At 52.2% G+C, this 18,294-nt stretch overlaps 1 protein-coding gene and 1 long non-coding RNA gene across 7 annotated transcripts; one reads left to right on the top strand and one right to left on the bottom strand.

Annotated features, from left to right (window-relative positions):
* Positions 1-1,272: 1,272 nt before the first annotated feature.
* Positions 1,273-16,534, top strand: LOC118673134. Its single transcript, XR_004973315.1, has 4 exons — positions 1,273-1,749; positions 2,059-6,437; positions 12,846-12,912; positions 16,168-16,534. It is a non-coding gene; the product is annotated as an uncharacterized LOC118673134 (long non-coding RNA).
* On the bottom strand, positions 2,784-14,599 carry ADORA3 (adenosine A3 receptor). Of its 6 annotated transcripts, XM_036343633.1 has the most exons (7): positions 13,644-14,598; positions 7,019-7,095; positions 5,018-5,365; positions 4,701-4,767; positions 3,970-4,070; positions 3,390-3,451; positions 2,784-3,100 (listed from the first exon to the last, which is right to left on the bottom strand). In XM_036343633.1, exons 1-7 carry the CDS (start codon positions 13,991-13,993, stop codon positions 3,098-3,100), a joined length of 1,008 nt encoding a protein of 335 aa, XP_036199526.1. In that variant the 5' UTR covers positions 13,994-14,598; the 3' UTR covers positions 2,784-3,097. The 6 variants fall into 6 exon arrangements, with proteins under 6 accessions (XP_036199526.1, XP_036199523.1, XP_036199528.1 ...); XM_036343630.1 differs by lacking the exon at positions 3,390-3,451; XM_036343629.1 differs by lacking the exon at positions 2,784-3,100 and having other exon boundaries at positions 3,352-3,451; positions 13,644-14,599.
* Positions 16,535-18,294: the final 1,760 nt, after the last annotated feature.

Raw genomic sequence — 18,294 nt, 5'->3', positions numbered from 1 at the left:
GATTGACTGCCTTCTGCATGCCCCCCACTGGGGATTGAGTCACAACTTGGGCATGTGTCCTTACTGAAATTGAACCTGGGACCCTTCCATCCACAGGCTGAAGCTCTGTCCACTGAGCCAAACCAGCTAGGGCCTTTTGTAACTTTTAACATTCTTCCTTTACCTGTTGAGCATCTTCAGGGGCCTGATACCTAGCGCTCGTTTCCCCACCTGAACTCTGAACCAACTGAGAGAGAAGAGGACTCGGCAGACAGAGAACAAAGTACCATCTTTATTACAGAGAGAGATCATTGATTGGCTGCCTCCTGCATGCCCCCCACACAGGAAAGGACAGCGTGTCCTGGAGCTGCAGACCGTGGGCTTCAGACCAATGAGCCCTGTGGGGATAGAGCTGCTCCGAGGCGGGTCCCCTCCCACCCAAACCGGGGCCGGCTAGCCCCATGCGCTTCAGGACAGGTCACGTGCTCTTTGTAAGCTGCACCCAAAGATTAAAAAAGAAAGAGGAAGCACAGAGTAGGTACGCCCAGTTCTGCCTCCAGTTTCCCACACTGTGACTCCAAAGGGGCGTCGCTGTGGAGTGTCACCCCAATGGGGCTCAGTGCACAGGGAAGGAAGCAGGAGTGGGGAGTGGGGAGCCTCCTCCACAAACTTCTTTTAAAAATATGTCAAATAATGTTTTTAAAAGTCAATGTAAGAAAATTAAAGTTCATAGAGCTGACATAATCTACCCAACATGTGGCAGAGTAAAATGGAAACCAGATGCTCTGACTTCTGATTCCTGCATCTGGCCTGCACTGCCTGCTGCCCCAGCATGAAGAGGGGCAGAGAAACCAGACAGGTAAGGGGGCAGGCCACATGGGCAGGAGAGCGTGATTTTTCTGAGACAGAGAGCTGCTCCTGACACCTGGCTTTTGAGGAGACAGTGGAATTGGGGTTTGATCGAGGGAGCTGACAGGTCCAGGAGAAAGACACGTTAGGGATGCAGGCTTGCGAAGAGGCCTGGGCACAGCAGAGCAGGCAGCCCCACGAGGGCAGCAGAGCGCCACCAGTTCTCCTCCCCCCCACAAGGAGGCCTCATTCACTTCCTTTACTTTTATTTTTTTTTTAAGATTAACTTTTTACTTCTCTTTTTAAAAAATATTTTTATTAATTTCAGAGAGGGAGAGGGGGGGAGAGAGAGAGAGAGAAGAGAGAGGAGAGAGAGAAGCATCAATAATGAGAGAGAATTATTGAATGGCTTCCTCCTGCACGCTGGGATCAAGCCCACAATCGGGGCATGTGCCCTGACCGGGATCGAACCGTGACCTCCTGGTTCATGGGTTGACGCTCAGCCACTGAGCTGCACCACCACTGAGCCACGCTGGCTGGGCCTCGTTCATTTTCAAAGGTTCCCAAATGCTAGGAGGACATCAAACAATTCTGCCCGCCCCAAAGCTAGAAGCCACAGCTTCTCAGTTCAGAGCCAGTTCCTTAGCCACATGTGTGTGAAATACCAGATTCATTGTTTTCCCTCTGTTTTCATGAAGCTTCCCATTTTTAACAGCAGAGCTCTGTTTTCAAAGTCTTGTGGGGTTTTTTGTCTCCCTGTCATGAAGAGTGATGTGCAACTAGCCTTGCTGGAGAGTGAGATGAGTGAGTGAATAACTGACTGTTGATAGGGAATCTTTGCAGGTGAAGGAAGAAACGAGGCCCTGGATCATGGAAGCAGATAAGCCTGTAGGGCCCTCAGGGAGGTGGTTTTCCACACAGGTAAGTGTAACTCTCCCAAGACATCTAGAGTGGCTTTGTCTTTCGTGGAAGGTGGTTGTCTGCTCTCTTGCCTGCTGTCGTAGGCAGTCCTCACTGAGCCCAGACTGGATTGCTGTTTGTAGTGGCTCCTCTAGTGAGTTCAGCACATGGCCACAGGGGAGGGATCGGGGCTGGTTTGTGGCTGAGGGATAAGACAGTACTTTGATGTTGGATCTGAGAATCTGGAAGGAAGGGGGACTGACTGGCTGTATGGAAACAGGGAAGATGCAGGAATGGGGTGACATCCACACGCCCTCCCCTTTTCTTCAGGCTGTTGACTGGCGTGGAGTTCCCTCCCTATGGAAAGAGGGTTTCTTTCGGATGATGATGAAGGAACTGTGTTCATGGAGGACTTTGGAGAGCCTGGACCTGAAGGTGCAGGGTGTGTGCAGAATTGAGCCAACCTCCCTGTCCTAGCCCTGCTCAGGCCAAAGGGCCACTTGAGTATCTTGAGCACTGAGACTGGCCCGCACCCTATTGGAAGAGACCAGAAGAGCAGGGTTTTTATGAGGACAGCAGAAGCAATATGGGGAGACCCTGGGAACTCCCTGAAATAGCAGGAGAGACACTACATGGGGAGAGAGGGTGCAGACATGCAGGTGGGAGCTAAGAGAGGTGGGTGCAGACATGCTGGTGGGAGCTAATTTGGTAACTCGGGTGTTAATGACAATATAACTTCACTTGCACCTACAGTGGCTGATGCCTCTGCCTTGACTTGTGTTCCTGATTTGAATGAATATCTCATTTAAGCTTTTGCGTTTTGGTTTCTCATTGACCAAAACCAGCATCCATTCAGTCTTCAAAGAGCAGTTTCCCGTACAGTCTTTCACTAAGAGAATCTGAAAATCAAGGATTTAGCCTATCTCTCTCTCTTTCTTTGGGTAGGACAGCACGTAATATTAATTCAGGAATTAATTGGAATATTATACTTTAAAAGAAACGTCCAGAATTATTTTTCCCGTGACACCCCAGGAGAAGTCATACTTTGGAGTTCATTCAACACTGGTTAGAAATTTATTGGCTCACAGATAAAATACAAGTGATCTCCTGGGCCCCTGACTGAGGTTCTGCCCCTCCTCTTCGCTTCCAGCCGGCTCAATGCATGAGAACCAAGATCTTGAGGTGTTCTCTGACTAGCCTTGCGCAGGCGTGGCCACTGTTCTTACCTAGCTGTAGATGTGGCTGGTTGTCATGGTGATTCTATTGGAGCATCACTTTGCTTATGAGCTAAATAAATCTTCAGTCACATCTGTCCAGTTTGAGCCAGTTCCTTTGAAGTCTGGACACACGAGGGGGCACTTCAAAGAGTTTACTTTGTTGGAAACAAAAGGAAAAATGGAGTTGAGATCTACTGCCTACCCAGGCCGAGTGTTTCTTCAGCCAAAGTTACCAACTCTCATGAGGGCTTCCTGGGGACTGAACAGCACAGTTTGTTTTCAGGGCTGAAATCAGCTGGTTATTACCTGGAAAGGAACGGTGGACAGGTCCACATAGCCTGCCCTGCATGGAGCTCCTGCTCTCTGGTTAGGAACGGGGAGCCCTAAAGATTGGGTAGTTGGGGGGCACAGAGCTCAGGCAGAAGAGCCAAGGAGGGAACCTACCAGAGGTGTGGCGAACGCAGAAGCAGCTTGCCTGGTTTTCTGGCTTCGAGTTAGGCCTTTACCTGTAATCGCCCGAAGGCAGAAGGCTTCAAGGCCATGCCTCTCATGACCCGGTCTAGGTTGAGGCTGGTGGGCCCATCCTCTTCCACTCCTGACCCTTCTCAAGGTGACCTTTCTATGCCCCCTCACCTGGGGGCCCCCTTTGACAGGAGGCGTGGCTTCTAGTCCCTCCAGGGGGAACAAAACGTTTCAATCAAGGAGTAAGGCTGCCTCCCAAAGCTTGTGTGCTGGGCAGGCGGGTGGCCCCCCAGTCCTGGAAGCTGTGCTGTGGTTGTCTCAGGGCCTCCCTCCTCCCTGGTCCACACACACCTCCGCTGACGAGGGGGACAGTGCTGTCTCTGTCACATCTCATGGTGCCTTTGTCACTGGGAAGCAGAACCTCCCTGAGCCCCTGGCTGTCTGCATTGGCTTCCAGGGGTCCAGGCAATAAGAGGAGGTCACATTTACCCATTTGAAAGCTGCTTCTTGATCCCTTTTATTTTCCCTGCACTGCCCCCTCCCCCCACCAACCACTGCTTACTTCTTCTGTTTCTTTGACTCCTCCTCCTTTTGAACAAGTGAGTCATTAGAGAAATGATCCCCACCCCTGTGATCAGTACGCAGGTGATGAGGATGGACATCCTGGAAGGAACCACAGACAGTTTTATGTCCCTCGGAAGAGACCACCTTTCGACTCTCTGCTCAGGATCCCCTTGTCTGAGATCAGTCCCCTCGGCCCTGTTCCTGCCCCGGCCAGTTCCAGCAGCTCCTGCCAAGCGTATGCCTTCCGAGTGGCCGCCACCCTCCAGACCCCACTTGATTGCACCCAGGGTGGGTAGGTGTCTGCGCTGGGCTGAGTCCCTTCCTCAGAAACTAACCTGGGACCTTGGAGAAGAAGAATCCAGTCCAAGACTAGCTAGGCCTCTGAAGGGGAGACAAGAACTCAGGAGCTAGACATGGGTATCTGTCTTCTCCCAGGGCAAAATGAAGACTAGAGGGCAGGACGGGGGAGGCAAACACAAGAGCAGCCAATGGGAGACCGAGATGAAGTCCCGCTGACTGAGGGCGGCCACATCCTGCCCTTGCATTTAGCAGACACCGCTCTCTCCTCCTTTTAAATGAAAACAGCGACAGGGCATCCTGTGACCAAGAGCCCTAAACTAGATCCTTTTGGAAGGAACCATATGGTCCCCTTGGAGAGACCTCGTTGAGGTGGAGAAACAATATGCAGCTGAAAGTGGCAGGTGTGAGTCAATGGTCATGTCTGCTCACCTGTAGTGATCTGCCTTGTACACCAGTTTGGAAGTTCTGCAGCTTCTGTTCATGTTCCCTGACGCATCTGCATCAGAAAGGATTTGGTATGTGCCAAGCAAGGCCCATTCCCAGGCCCACCCTTTGCCTCTGCATCTCTCTCTGGCATCCCTTCAGTCTCCACAGCGTGAATGATGGCTGGGTCACGCAGAGGCACCACGCACAGTGCCATGAAAGGTACCCTGCAAGAGTGAGGTCGAGGGAACAAGACACTGCACTCTGCTCGCTGAGCCACCCCTGTAGGGCACCCCCACAAGGACCCCTGGCATGCCCCTTACCCTTCACAGACCAAAAGTCACTGGTGTGGGCTCCTCTGTAGTCAGTCACGACCAGCTCGGTGAAGTCCATGTCATCCCGGGCAAAGTCCCGCTGGATGCCGCACCAGTACCAGCCCGCGTCCTCTTTGGTCAGGCAGGACACAGTGACAATAAGCTGTTCCCCCGTGTCCCTCAGGGCCACGCGGCCCGTGCTGTTGGGTGTGAAGGCGATGATGTTGCAGTAGTCCCGGTAGTAGCCTCGGCACCAGTACTTGAGATGGTCCTTGTAGTGGGCGGCGTAGCTGCAGACAGCAGACACTGTGTCCAGCACAAAGCTCTCCTTGACCTTTTTGTCCATGACCATGGCTTCTGTCAAAAAACACACACAGGGAGGCAGGAGAGGTAAGGGGGGACCAGCAGTGATGGGGAGACTTGGCTCAGAGTGGTGGACACACACTACATTGATGATGTATTATAGAGCTGTACCCCTGAAACCGACATAATTTTATTAACTAATGTCGCCGCAGTAAGTTCAATAAAAAATAAAAAACACTACACACACATGTACGAAAATACCAGTGTTCTTTTAACGGGTTGCAGCTCCTGCCCTCCTTGAGGAAAATTAATGAAAACATTGGAGGCTGATTTTTGCCTGATTGGGATTGGCAACTGTTATGGGCTGAGTTGTGATCCCTAAAACTCATACATTGAAGTGCTACCCCCGTCCCTCAGAATGTGACTGTATTTGGAGATAGGACCTTTAAGTAGGCAATTACATTGAAATGGGGTCGTTAGAATGGGCCCTAGTCCAACATGACTGTTGTCCTTAAAAAAAGGAGATTAGGACAGGTGGCAGAGGGAATGACCATGTGAGGACACAGCGAGAAGGCAGCCCTCTGCAAAGCAAGGAGAGAGGCCTCAGGAGAAGCCAAGCCTGCCAACACCTTGACCTTGCGCTTCTAGCCTCCATGATTACATGGGAATAAATCTCTTGCCAAAGCCGCCAGTCTGTGATGCCTATTACAGCAGGCCTAGCAAATGCCTAGCAAATGAACACAGCAGCCCTGGAGAAGCCTTCCTCCCTGGCCTCTGGGCGGGTAAAATACAGACCCCCCGTCTGCAAGAACTGAGGAGGCCTCTCAACATTGCTTGACGGGAGGCTTGAAGAGCCTGAGGCTTACTGTTCATAGATCCTCTGCCCCCAGCCACGCTCCCCCACAGGCCACCTCAGACCCTCAAAAAAAATGAGAAGGTTTGGGGGCTTCTGTTGACTGTATGGGGCTGTTCTTAGAGACCAAGAACTTCTTATTTCCTCCCTACAAGACCTCAATATTGCATAACGAGGAAGTCGTGCACACCACGTCCAGCTTGACCGTGGCTGGGGAAGTGTCCAACTAAGGAGAAGAAATGGGGGCAGCAACCCGTCCGTGTCAGCCTCCAGGTATGTGCTGGGCTCCCCTCAAATGCCACCTCCAGTGTGGCTCACGGTGAGCGGGACCACCCTGCAAAGCAGGCTCATGTCCTTGGGACCAATGGGTATCATTTGGTATTTTGTTCTCATATCAACCTCACAAGGAGGATCATGTGATGCTCAGTTTACAGGCAGGAGCGCTGACCCAGAGAGACGCCAGCAACTCTCCAGGGTCACATGGCTGGAGTGACAGAGCCAGGGCCAGCCCCGTCCTCGGAGTCTCGTCTTTGGCGTCAAGAATGGGCAGAAAGGGGAAAGTCTTACCCTCGTCTGTCTGCACAAACATTTCTGAAGGGGAGACGGGGGAAGGGAAGGGGAACTTAAACTGAGAGAGAGAATGCAGGGCCCTCATTTTAGCTGAGGGTTTCAAACCCCCCACAGCCCTCTAATCAGAGCTAAGAACAAGAACTATTTTGGACAAGCTCTATTTTCACCTCCTATTTCCCCATCCCACTCCTTCGGCAGTTGGCGCTAGAAAGTAGGAGAGAAGATGGTACTGGAAGGTCCCTGGGAAGTTGGGGAAGCTGGTGACATTTCTTCCCCTGTCTTACCTGAAAGGACAGTCAGGGAGAGCAGGACGAAGAGCCCCATGGCTGGACGGAAATGAGAGATCTCAGCAATCCTGGATCTGTTTAAGAGAAACAGGTATCTATTGTTCAAGGTGGTTTTATCCTGTTTGGAGAAACCAGGGGAGCAGGAACGACTGGCTAATCCAGGCACTGCTGCCATGTTCAGGTGTCCAGGTTGTGCATGGCACGAGGGTACCTCATCAAAAGAATGCCATTCATGGACGTGAATGTATAGAATAAAGTGGGGCAACAGAGAAAGTCCTGGGCTTCCGGGCAGAGCCCCAAGCAGGAATGGAGATCCCCATCCTGGATAAACCCACCCGGACACAATCAGAGGAGCACATGGGCACACCGTCGCTGGCACATGCCCGTGTGTGCAGCTGTGCCTCGCCTGGCAAGGCTCTGAGTATCCCAGAGGCCACTCCTCAGGTCCATCCACCACTCTTGGAGGCTCAATTCCTCTTTAGCGCAGAGGAAGACTAGCAAGGAGATTCCTACCTCCCCTGACTCCTGAGTGGACACAGAAGCCTCACTGCGGGGTGGTGTCAGGGGTGGAACATGAAGCTGTCAGTAGCAGATGTGCCCGGTGGCATCTGCAACATGTGAGCAGGCCCACAGCCAGCCCAGGAAACCAGCCCCTTATCTACAGTAAGAGGCCCAGGGACCAGCCTGCTAGCAGTCAGACAAGCAGGAAGCTAGTACTAGGCCAGACCGCCCAACAATAACCCATCAACAATCAGCCCCAAGGGGCCAGGACTTGATAATAACTGACAGCTCCCCTACATTTTTCTCCTGCTTCCAACTTGGGGCCAGCCAGAGAAAGGCCAATATGCGCCCCTAAGCAAGTGCACAGGAGGCGCCCTGTAGTCAGCCTGCCTGCAGCTCCCAGGACAACAGCCTCCAGCCAGGCCCCGAAGCCTCCTTTTCTCCCAAAATAGAGCTTCCCCACTGCTCCGCCCCCTCTAGTCTCTGCCAAGACGCTCGGCGGTGGCTGACTCCCTGGTTACCGTAGACTCAGAAGAAATAGCCTTTGCTTTTCTCATCTGGTCTTAGCTTATGTCCATAGCTGACTTGATAAAACATTGGGCAAACTGACCCAGCTACTCAATATCTGTCTTTGTTCCAGGGAAATCATACAGGGGAGGAGGAAGCAACTTCGTTTTGTCGGGGTGGTCTTCCCACTTTATTCCTTTAGAATAAAAGCTCAACAGCTCCTCTCTGCTGTGCAGCCCGAAGGGAACTAGCCGGGAGGTAGAGCCGGGGAGACCCTGTGACGCTACCTCTAAACCTGAAGCCAGCGTGGAACTCACCACTTCTACCCAAGCTCCTCACCTGTGATTCTCGGTTCATCTTTTTTGAATTCACTCCAAGGGACACTATCACTTTAAGGGCTACTTCTGGGCTGGTGGAACACCTTAGCTCAGGAGACACCCACATGACCAAAAAATAAATAAAAAGTCAGCTCCATTGGGAAGAAAAAAAAAGAGGAGAGGAGGAGGAGGAGAAAAGAAAAGAGTGTTTTCCTGACTCTCAGGAGCTACAGCCCCTAGGATGACATCAGATGACCCTGGACAGACGGCTGTTTTGTTTGGCGGGAAATGATCACTTTATATCAAGTTTCCGAAAAGGGCTGATGCTGGGTGTTGCTACAGCAATGAAGTTCGAGACTGCAAATTAAGAAGCTCGTGTGAAGACCTGTGGGGACTGAGAAGGAACCAGTACCTCCCTCAAGTTGCCAACTGGGAAAGGTGGTTCCTGGACAGAACAGTGTGCGGGGGTCACCAGCAGCCCCAGAGGAAGCCCAGGGCCTCGCCCCGGAGGGGCATTCTAGCTACACACAGACATTTAATTCAGCGGGGGAAGCCTTGACTCGAATAAGTGGATACCACTAAGAAAAAAGCCTGGGCAGTGGGTGCAATTCTTAAGGAAAAATATCCCCCCATACGTTGAAAGGGAGAGATTGTCAGGAATAAAGCCATACGCCACTCCCAGGGACCAACAGGAACAGTGCGGGGGATGTTCCAGTCTTCTGCCTGCACGATATGATTGTGAGTGACGCCAGGAAGTGGGCGGGTGGGGTGACCAAGTTGAGCTTCCCAGTGTTGATTCTTCCTGGGGTGACTGGAGGAGAAACAAGAACCCTTCCCTGAAACGTTAACCAGATAAACATGATTATCAGGCTCCAGTCTAAGACGGCGGTTTGGAGAAACTTTCAGGACTGGCTAAGAATTAATAAAAACCGTTTCAGCCACTTATCCTCTGGGACATGGTTTCATTGAAATCCCCATCTGGCGGCTCTCATCAAGCCAATATACTTACTGTCTTGGGAGTGAGTGTCCACAGAGGCGAATTTGGGTGGACAAACCAGAGATGTCAACTTGACTCTCCAAAGCCACACTCAGTGCTTGAAGGATGTGACTTAAACTCTGTCCCTGTATGGCGTCCTGATTTTTAAGAGATAACTAAGGCCCTAACCGGTTTGGCTCAGTGGATAGAGTGTCGGCCTGTGGATTGAAGGGTCCCAGGTTTGATTCTGGTCAAGAGGATGTACCTTGGTTGCGGGCACATCCCCAGTAGGGGGTGTGTAGGAGGCAGCTGATCGATGTTTATCTCGTCAATGTTTCTAACTCTCTATCCCTCTCCCTTCCTCTCTGTAAAAAAAAAATCAATAAAATATACATATTTTTTTAAAAGATATAACTAAGGAACAAACAAACAAAAGCCAGCAGCCCTCGAGTACACAAATTGTAGCTTGTGTCCATGCATCTGCTACTGTCCATTAGGTGAACTTGAGAGTTTGGGCTTTGGAGTAGTTCCAAGTTCCTCTTCATGACTGAGAATAGGTGGTGAGAAGCTGGCGTCCTCTCATAAGGCAGGAGTCAGTTTATATCCTGGTTCTCCTGCTTGTTAATTGCGTGACTGTAGACAGATTGCCTAACCTCTCAGTTCTTTCGTCTGCAAAATGGAGATGATAATACTGGTGGTATCTACCTCAAAGATGATCAAGACCTAAAAAGATAATGCATGCACAGTGCTTGGTGCATTGAAAGTACCCAACAGATACTATCTATGCCCTTGTCTCTTTTTGCCCCGCCCCCACTACTCCCATTACAATGAAACACCAGAGGAAATGTTAGGACTCAGCTCTGGAGGGAGAATCCTTCCTTCCTTATCAATCCGAGAATGGGTCATAAAGTTGACAAGTGCTCTGATCAGCCCAGGAGAAGGGAGCAGAGTGTCTTGGGGTAAGGAGTGAGGGGCCCAGAATTCATACAGGTGAGCATGCCACATGGCTCAAGGTAGCAAGTAGGCTGAATGCCAAGAGCTGGATCTTCAAGCCCCGAGTGACCCTGGCCCTCAGCAAAGAGCTCCACAATCGTTGGTCATCATCTTTTATTGACTCAGATACCTTTACAGATGGATTTGGCAGTGTAAGTATCCCCTTAAACTCAGCTCACTTCTGTCCCCACCGTCTCCCGGGCATCTGCTGAGAGCAGGGCCCATGGAGTGGGACGGAGTCGCCACCACATGCATGTCCAGCCTGAATGGGACCTTTTATCAGTAAATCAATGAGGTTTCCTTCAGATTCTGTGACTTCTTTTGGGGGGAAGGAGGAACATGGGCAATATTAACAATAGAACATTGTACTCAAGTCAGGCATCCAGAGAATTGAATTAGGGAGGAATGACAAAGGGGAAAAAAATCAAATTAGAGGCAAAGGGTAGTAGAAGAGGTACAATCGGAGACAGCCGGCCAAATGCTTCCCCCATCAGTGGGAGGGATCACGGATGTGAAAGACCTCGGCCCAGGTGGATAGGACCTGAATTGTGTGTTGACGTTGAATCTGAAGGTCAGACAATCATCTTTCATGGATAACTACTAAGAAATCTGTTCAATATGTGGGTCCAAGGAGTCAGAGGGCTGGCAGTTCATACAGGTTTTGAAGATAAAGAAATAGGTCTCCTTGAACTTTTTTATTTTAAAGGCATAGACGATAGGGTTCATCATAGAGTTCGCGTGAGACAGCAGGATGCCCAAGTTCAGCACCACCTGGGGCACCTCACCATTAAAGTAGATGATGCAGTTGATGATGGATAAAGGCAGCCAGGACAAGGCAAACAGAAAGAGAACCAGGAACAAGGACTTGGCCGTCTTGAACTCCCGTCCATAAAATGAACCTGTCTCCCTGGAGCTGGAAATGTTCAGACTGAGTTTGTTCCGGATGATACAGAAGATGTCCATATAGATGGCGCACATGGCAACCAGGGGGATGAAAATCCAAGTGAAGAAGCTGAAGTACACCATGTAGTCCATCCTCATGACCGAACGGAACTGGCAAGGAAGGAAGGTCACATTTCTGGGGGACCCCGGGGACAGGTTCATGTTCCAGCCGAACATGGGGGTCAACCCCACCAGGATTGACAGCAGCCAGCAAAGACCCAGGGCGCACCATATTCTCCTCTGAGTGGTGACACTCCTGTATCTGTTTGGATGGGAGAGAGTGGGTGAGTTCACAGCATTTGCTAAAGGATGGGGTGGGCAGGCGGTGGCGGGGGGAGGCGGAGCTGGTCAAGGAGACAGGAATGGAGAGTGTTGCTATTCTATGATGATTTTGGCTAAATGCTACTGGATATGAAGACAAGATGAACAGACAACAATTAGAAAAAAATCCGAAAACCTCTCTGGGGGAGCTTTCTAAAGAAGCATGATCTGGTCCTCTCTGTGTGGCTCAGTGCTTGAGCGCCGATCTCTGAACCAAGAGGTCACCGGTTTGATTCCCGGTCAGGGCACATGCCCGGTTTGCGGGCTCCATCCCTCGTAGGAGGCATGCAGGAGGCAGCCGATCAGTGATTCTTTCTCATTATTGATGTTTCTCTCTCTCTCCCTTCCTCTCTCTGAAATAAATAATAATAACAACATACTTTAAAGGAAGTATGGCCTGTAATGGATCAGGATTATGCTACCTGGACTCAGGTGCCCACACACTGCACTCACAAGTCCATTTCCAGCCCAAGAATTCTTCAGTTCCTGGGAGGTAAGAGTCAATCATCTAAGTCTCCTGGGATCGCCTTCCTGGTGAGAAATGATCTCCAAGCACGTTTGCCTGCACTGTTTGCTTGTTGGGTTACTTTTTTGTTCTGGTGTCCTTTAATTATACTCTGCCTCCCCCACCCCCCTCTTTCTTTGAATACCCTGCTTTCCTTCTTACACTGACACCACACTTGGTGTTTGAATTCAATGACTCCGTGGAGTTGGGAAGGTCATGTTGAAATGCTTCCAGGACCATAAATGCTCGTCCATTGAGAGCCGCCATTTCTCCTTAACCCGTCCTTCCTGACAACGTTCTGCACAGACGGCAAGAAGGATACTGATGTTGTTGAGTACTGTGCACTTAGTAGACTTTCTCTTAATGAAATCTCACAATTTGTATGAGAATCTCCATTTCATTAATAACAGTGAAAATAAATAGGCGCCTTACCATTTATTGAGCCTAGACCAGGGGTGGGCAAACTTTTTGACTCGAGGGCCACAATGAGTTCTTAAACTGGACCGAAGGCCGGAACAAAAGCATGGATGGAGTGTTTGTGTGAACTAATATAAATTCAAAGTAAACATCATTACATAAAAGGGTACGGTTTTGTTTTTGTTTTTAGTTTTATTCATTTCAAACGGGCCGGATCCGGCCCGCGGGCCGTAGTTTGCCCACGGCTGGCCTAGACTGTGGGCCAGGCATTGTTCTAAGAGCTCTGCGTGTGTCAATCCACTTAATCTTATGAGGAAGGTGTAATCGCTGTCTCCCTTTTTATAGGTGAGAAAAATGAATCTGACAAGTAACTTCTACAGGTCAGAAGTGGAGAAGCTCACATTGAAAAGAGGTAAGGCGCAGAGCATGGTAACCATTATCTGGTAAGATGTGGAACCAAAGGAGAGAAAGTTCTATCCTACGCCCAAGATCAGATTTCAAGGTCTGGGATTTGAACCCAGGCTTGTTTGTGTCAAAAGCTTGTCTGCAGCTCCCTCCCATGCTCCTTCCCCGAGAGGAGAGGAGGAACCGGAGACGCACGCAGTCAGGGGAACCGGATTCCTCCATTTGGTGGTCTGTTCCATTCACTTGGTCACATGAGAGACTGTCACTATTCTGTGCAATGGGGAACTTTTTTGGTCCCCTTCTTGACATGGAGGAGGAGGAAGCAAAGTGGAAACAACTTTAAAATAACCTACAGTTATTTGCAAAGAAGAGAAGCCTGCGCTTATCTTAGATGTCTGTTCCTTATCTTATCTAGCAGGATCCTTTCTACCGCTTCTAAAAGTCAAGAGCGTTTTTTACTAATGAAAAATGCATCAAGCTTTGATCGTCGCTGGCTCCCCTGGCTGATCGAGCACACATGCCCCGAGTCCCTGGAGAGGGATTCCTCTTTCTCACTCCTGAGTCTCAGCTCGTCACTGCCGAAGCCCTCACACACCAAGTGCTGAAATGAGCCTCTTTCGGGCTCAGGGGCCAATTTGGATTTGCTTTTGTTCAAAAAGTCTGGGACCTGAACCTTGCAGTCCCGTTTCCCAGGCACCTCTATCACCGCCCCACCCCACCCCTCTTCAAGCCGGTTACCTGACCGTGAGCTTGACCCGCAGGTATCGGTCCACAGCAATGGCTAGCAAGAACATGATGGAGGCGTGAGTGAAGACCAGCAGCAAGCAAGTCATGAGAAGGCAGCTGTAGAAGTGGACCGTGAGGCCCAGGCTGACGACAACGGCCAGGGGCATGACCAGCACCCCAACAGCAATGTCAGCCAGGGCTAGGGAGACAATGAAATAGAAGGTGGTGGTATGCAGGCTGCGGTTCAGCTTGACCACCCAGATGACCAGCACGTTGCCCACTATGGCGCAGAGCCCAATGACAATCTCCATGATGATGTAGAATATGTTGGCCCACGTCAGGGTGGTGCTGTTGACAGGCATCTTGGTTTCCCAGAGGAGCCTCCCGGGTGACAGGTGCACAAACAGGCTCCGGGTGAGCCGGGGAGCTCAGCTCTTGCTGGAGGTCCAGGTGCAGCAGCCACAGTCTACAACTCACAACTCGCCCATGCCTTCTGATCTCTGGTGGGGCGCGCCCCTGGAGGACCTCTGCGCCTTAGAGAGAGCCCATCACAGGGCTCACTTCCAGCCCCTCTGCCAGCCACACATCCCTGGGCTCCCAAAAGCTTCGTGGGCTGAATCTGAAAGAGCTATCGCTCTTAGTTCCCCAGACAGATGCACTCAAGGACTCCGCCTTCCCCTGTCCCGTAGGGCTCACGGAGCTCCATCAAGATAAGCAGCCCTCTTCAGGGTGTTTCAGGAAGTGAGATGGGCCAAGAGGAAGCACGGAGCCAGGGACCCTCAGCAAGAAGATGGAGAGGACGGAGGAGGACGTGTGAGTGGCTTGGAGAAGGCTCAGCATTCTTCACTCAGGACCGGATGCTGGTTCGCTAGCGTAGCGCGGGTGGGAGAGGCGCTGGGAGCACTGACAGTGAACTCTTCTGGCTTTCTGCTGGTTTAGCAAAACATCCCGTGACAATGAGGCAAACGGACACCCAGAGGAACAAGAAGTGGTCTTTGGTGGCAGGCCCCTCACCTTCACCAGAATTTACTCTTCCTCCTGCCTAGAGCATAGAGACTGACTGTGTGTCCCTCCAAAATTCACACATTGAAATCCACTTCTCAAGACGATGGCATATGGAGGCAGGATCATTGGGAGATTATAAGGTCATGAGGGTGGAGCCCTCATGAATAGGATCAGGGTCCTTATCAGAGACCCCACAGAGCTCCTCCGCCCCTCCCACATCCGTGAACCAGGAAGTGGGTCCTCCTCAGACATGGAGTCTGCCTGAGCCTTGATCTTGATCTTCCCAGCCTCTTGTTTATAAACCATCCACTCTGCTGGGCACAGGGGCAACCCGGCCTTCATATCAAAGATCTTTTGTCACAGGGACAAGCTAAGGTTCCCTGCTCAGAAGGTGCAGCACGTCCCATAGCATCATGTCTGCTCAATCACCCCTTCCCAGCCCGCACCCCACCATACAACCACCTGTGTCACACCTATTTGAGTGATAGCAGGTTGACAGGATGGCCGGCCAGGCAGAAAGGAGGGAAAGAGCAACATGTTCATGTGATCACAGGGCATCCCCGCCCCTCTCGTGCCCTGAAGCCCACCCCCATCCCGAGGAACAGGTGTCTGTCTGGGAATTGGGCCCTATCCCTGAAGTTGCTCACCTGGTCTCCGCTCCTGGGAACCAGACACTCGGGGCGATTGCTATTCGAGGGCCACCTCGTTCAGGTGCTTCTCTGTGCCGCCCAAAGGGGTCATTTACAGAAACAGCTGCGCCTCAGCCCACACAGTGGGTTAAAGGGTTTGGAATATTTACCTTAAAGCACCAATGTACAGCCCCAAATGCATTGCCCGACCGACTAAGTGCGGCTCTGGGGCTTGCTAACTGGCCCCTGGCCCTGGGTGCTGGTGAGATGCCTCCGCTGGGGCCTGCCAGGGTCCCCTCGCCACCCACCGATGCCCACTGCGCCCCAAGTTGGCGCGTCCACGTCTATCTGAGTGCCTGCCCTGCCCCGTCTCCCTGAGCCAACTCCCCAGACACGGAGGGGCCTCTGACTGTGTCCCTTACCGGCTTCCACGTGGCCACTTGTCAATGTCTCCCCTGAAACCGCTCTCTTATCTCTCCTCGGAGAAGGAAGTCACAGGAGCCATGTCTAGGAAGCCGTGCGGATGGGGGGTGGGGGGTTGTTCTCACGCTGTGGTGACCTTTGAGTCATTCTAGAAAACACACTCTCCCCCCAGCCCCTCCCACCCGGGGGCACCAAGGAGCCTGCAGGAAGGTGAGGCGAGGCACGCTGCCTGGTTGTGGGGCTGGGACAGCCCAGCTTTCCTGGGGCCTTGGCATCCAGGGTCTGCTCGCACCCAGCCTGGCTGCCAAGGGCGGCGGGGGCTCTGTGTTGGGGAGCTGGCGAGTGACACAGCTCCTAGAAGGAAGCCTTAGGTGCCTATGGAGAGGTGGTGCCGGCCGGGGAGAGTGTCCGAGCCTCAGAGCCAGCCCCTGACCGGCGTGTGTTCTGATCCTTGCCCCTCCCTTCCCCTTTGTGCCCAGGGGAGCCCTGCTCAGCAGAGACCTGCCCATCTCAGCTGCATGAGAGAAGCCACGGACGGGGGTTTTGTCCCAGCACCAGTCACAAGAGCAGCGTGGTGGGGACAGGAGAGCTCGTGAGACGTTAACCCACGGGATACAGGAGAGGCAGGGGACATGCTTGGGGCCACCGACCAAGCCACCTCTTCACACCTGGGATTCCGTCTCCAGAATTCCCTGTGTCGACCTGGGACTTCCCTCCTGGGCAGGGACGCCTTCCTCTACGTCAGTGGTTCTCAACCTTCCTATTGCCGCGACCCATTAAACCAGTTCCCCATGTTGTGGTGACCCCCAACCATAACATTATTTTCGTTGCTACTTCATCACTGTAATGTTGCTATTGTTATGAATCATCATGTAAATATCTGATATGCAGGATGTATTTTCATTGTTACAAATTGAACATAATTAAAGCATAGTGATTAATCACAAAAACAGTATGTAATTATATATGTGTTTTCCGATGGTCTTAGGCGACCCCTGTGAAAGGGTCATTCGACCCCCAAAGGGATCGCGACCCACAGGTTGAGAACTGCTGCTCTACGTGTTCTGAGCAGAGAGAGCTTTCAGGGTCGCTTCCCTTCTGGGCCTAGGACGGGGCCTGAGTGTCCTTTCCGCCAACAGGTGCAGGGGACAGAGGACAGGAGGCCGCCGCCAGTCCTGGTTAAGTAGCTGCCCCATCACCTCGTGCGGGGACCTCCTCACCCTCCTAACCCACCCCAGAGGCCGGGTTCCCCCACAGCCTCCAGCGGCCCTCAGGGTCAAGTCCACACTCCTCGGAATGGCCAGGGGACCCTCTGCAATAGGGTCTCCTGGCCCCTGCAGCCTCCTGTCGCCTGATTTCCCAGAAACCACGGGCCACCAGGCAGGCGGATCCCCGAGGCTGGAGGCAGCTTTCACTTCCCACCCGCCCCTGTGCACACGCTCTGGGCCCAGAAAACAAGCCCTGTTCCCTCCAGGCTGCCCTGAAACCAGGCCTTGGGGGAAAGTCCCAGACGCCGCCCCTCCTGGAGCCCCCAGGTGCCGAGTTTCTCCTGCGAGCTCTGGAGGGCAGTGCCTCTACTTTCCTGTCTGCTGCCTGCCCCTCGAGAAATGAACTGCTGGCACAAGGAGCCCCTGGGTCTGACGGTGCCGTGTTGTCAGGAGGAGGTTCTAACCTCACATCTGGGGAAGAAAGAAGCGGCCAAGACCAGGGGCATGAAGCACAAGTATAAAGCAGGTCGGGCCCCAGCTCTGAGTTAGGAAGAGAGGGAGGAACCAGACAGATGCCACACACACACACACACACACACACACACACACACACACACACGCTGGCCACTGGGGCTGGGGCCCCGAGGGAGCCCTGGGCCAGAAAGAAAAGCTTCCATTGGACCAAGATGCCAAAAAGAATTATATAGAGATAAAAAAACTGTAATATGCAAATTAGGTTGGGTCACCCTAACGGTCACAACCAGCTCAGGAGGAGGGGCCTGCCAGGGGCCCAGAGCCTGAGAGAACAACAGACAGGTGGCCCCACGCCTGGCCCTGGAGCTGAAGAGAACAACACGGGGGCGGGGTTGGGGGGGCGGGAGGGGCGGCCCCCCAGCCCCAGCCCCATGGCCGGGTTTGATTCTGATCAAGGGCATGTTCCTAGGTTGCAGGCTCCTCCCTGGCCAGGGCCCAGGTCAGGGCTCATGCAGGAGGCAACCAATTGAAGTGTCCCTCTCACATTGATGTTTCTCTCTGTCTTTCCCTCTCTCTTCCACGCTCTCTAAAAATCAGTGGGAAAATATCCTCAGGTGAGGATAAAAAAAAAAAAGAAGGATAAAGAAAAAAATGTCATATCCTATGAAAGAGACATCTTGAAAATGCCTAAAGAAAGTTGTCATTTTTTCGTGGTGAAGGGACTGGAGTCCATGTGGAGAAAAACACCTTGGTGGCTGCGGCGGCTGGCAGTGGCAGCAGCAGTGGGGTGATGGCGATGGCGCCTTCCCCTGATCAGCCCAGTTGCCTCCCACAGAGACAAGCCATCAGCAGGACATCCCCTGAGGGCTCTGGTCTATGAGAGGGGGCAGGCTGGGCTGAGGGGACCCCCCCCCCAGTGCATTA

Source organism: Myotis myotis, unplaced genomic scaffold (genome assembly GCF_014108235.1).
Source record: "Myotis myotis isolate mMyoMyo1 unplaced genomic scaffold, mMyoMyo1.p scaffold_m19_p_18, whole genome shotgun sequence".
NCBI classification, from domain to species: Eukaryota; Metazoa; Chordata; class Mammalia; order Chiroptera; family Vespertilionidae; genus Myotis; species Myotis myotis.
This window is presented reverse-complemented; position numbering and strand designations above follow the sequence as displayed.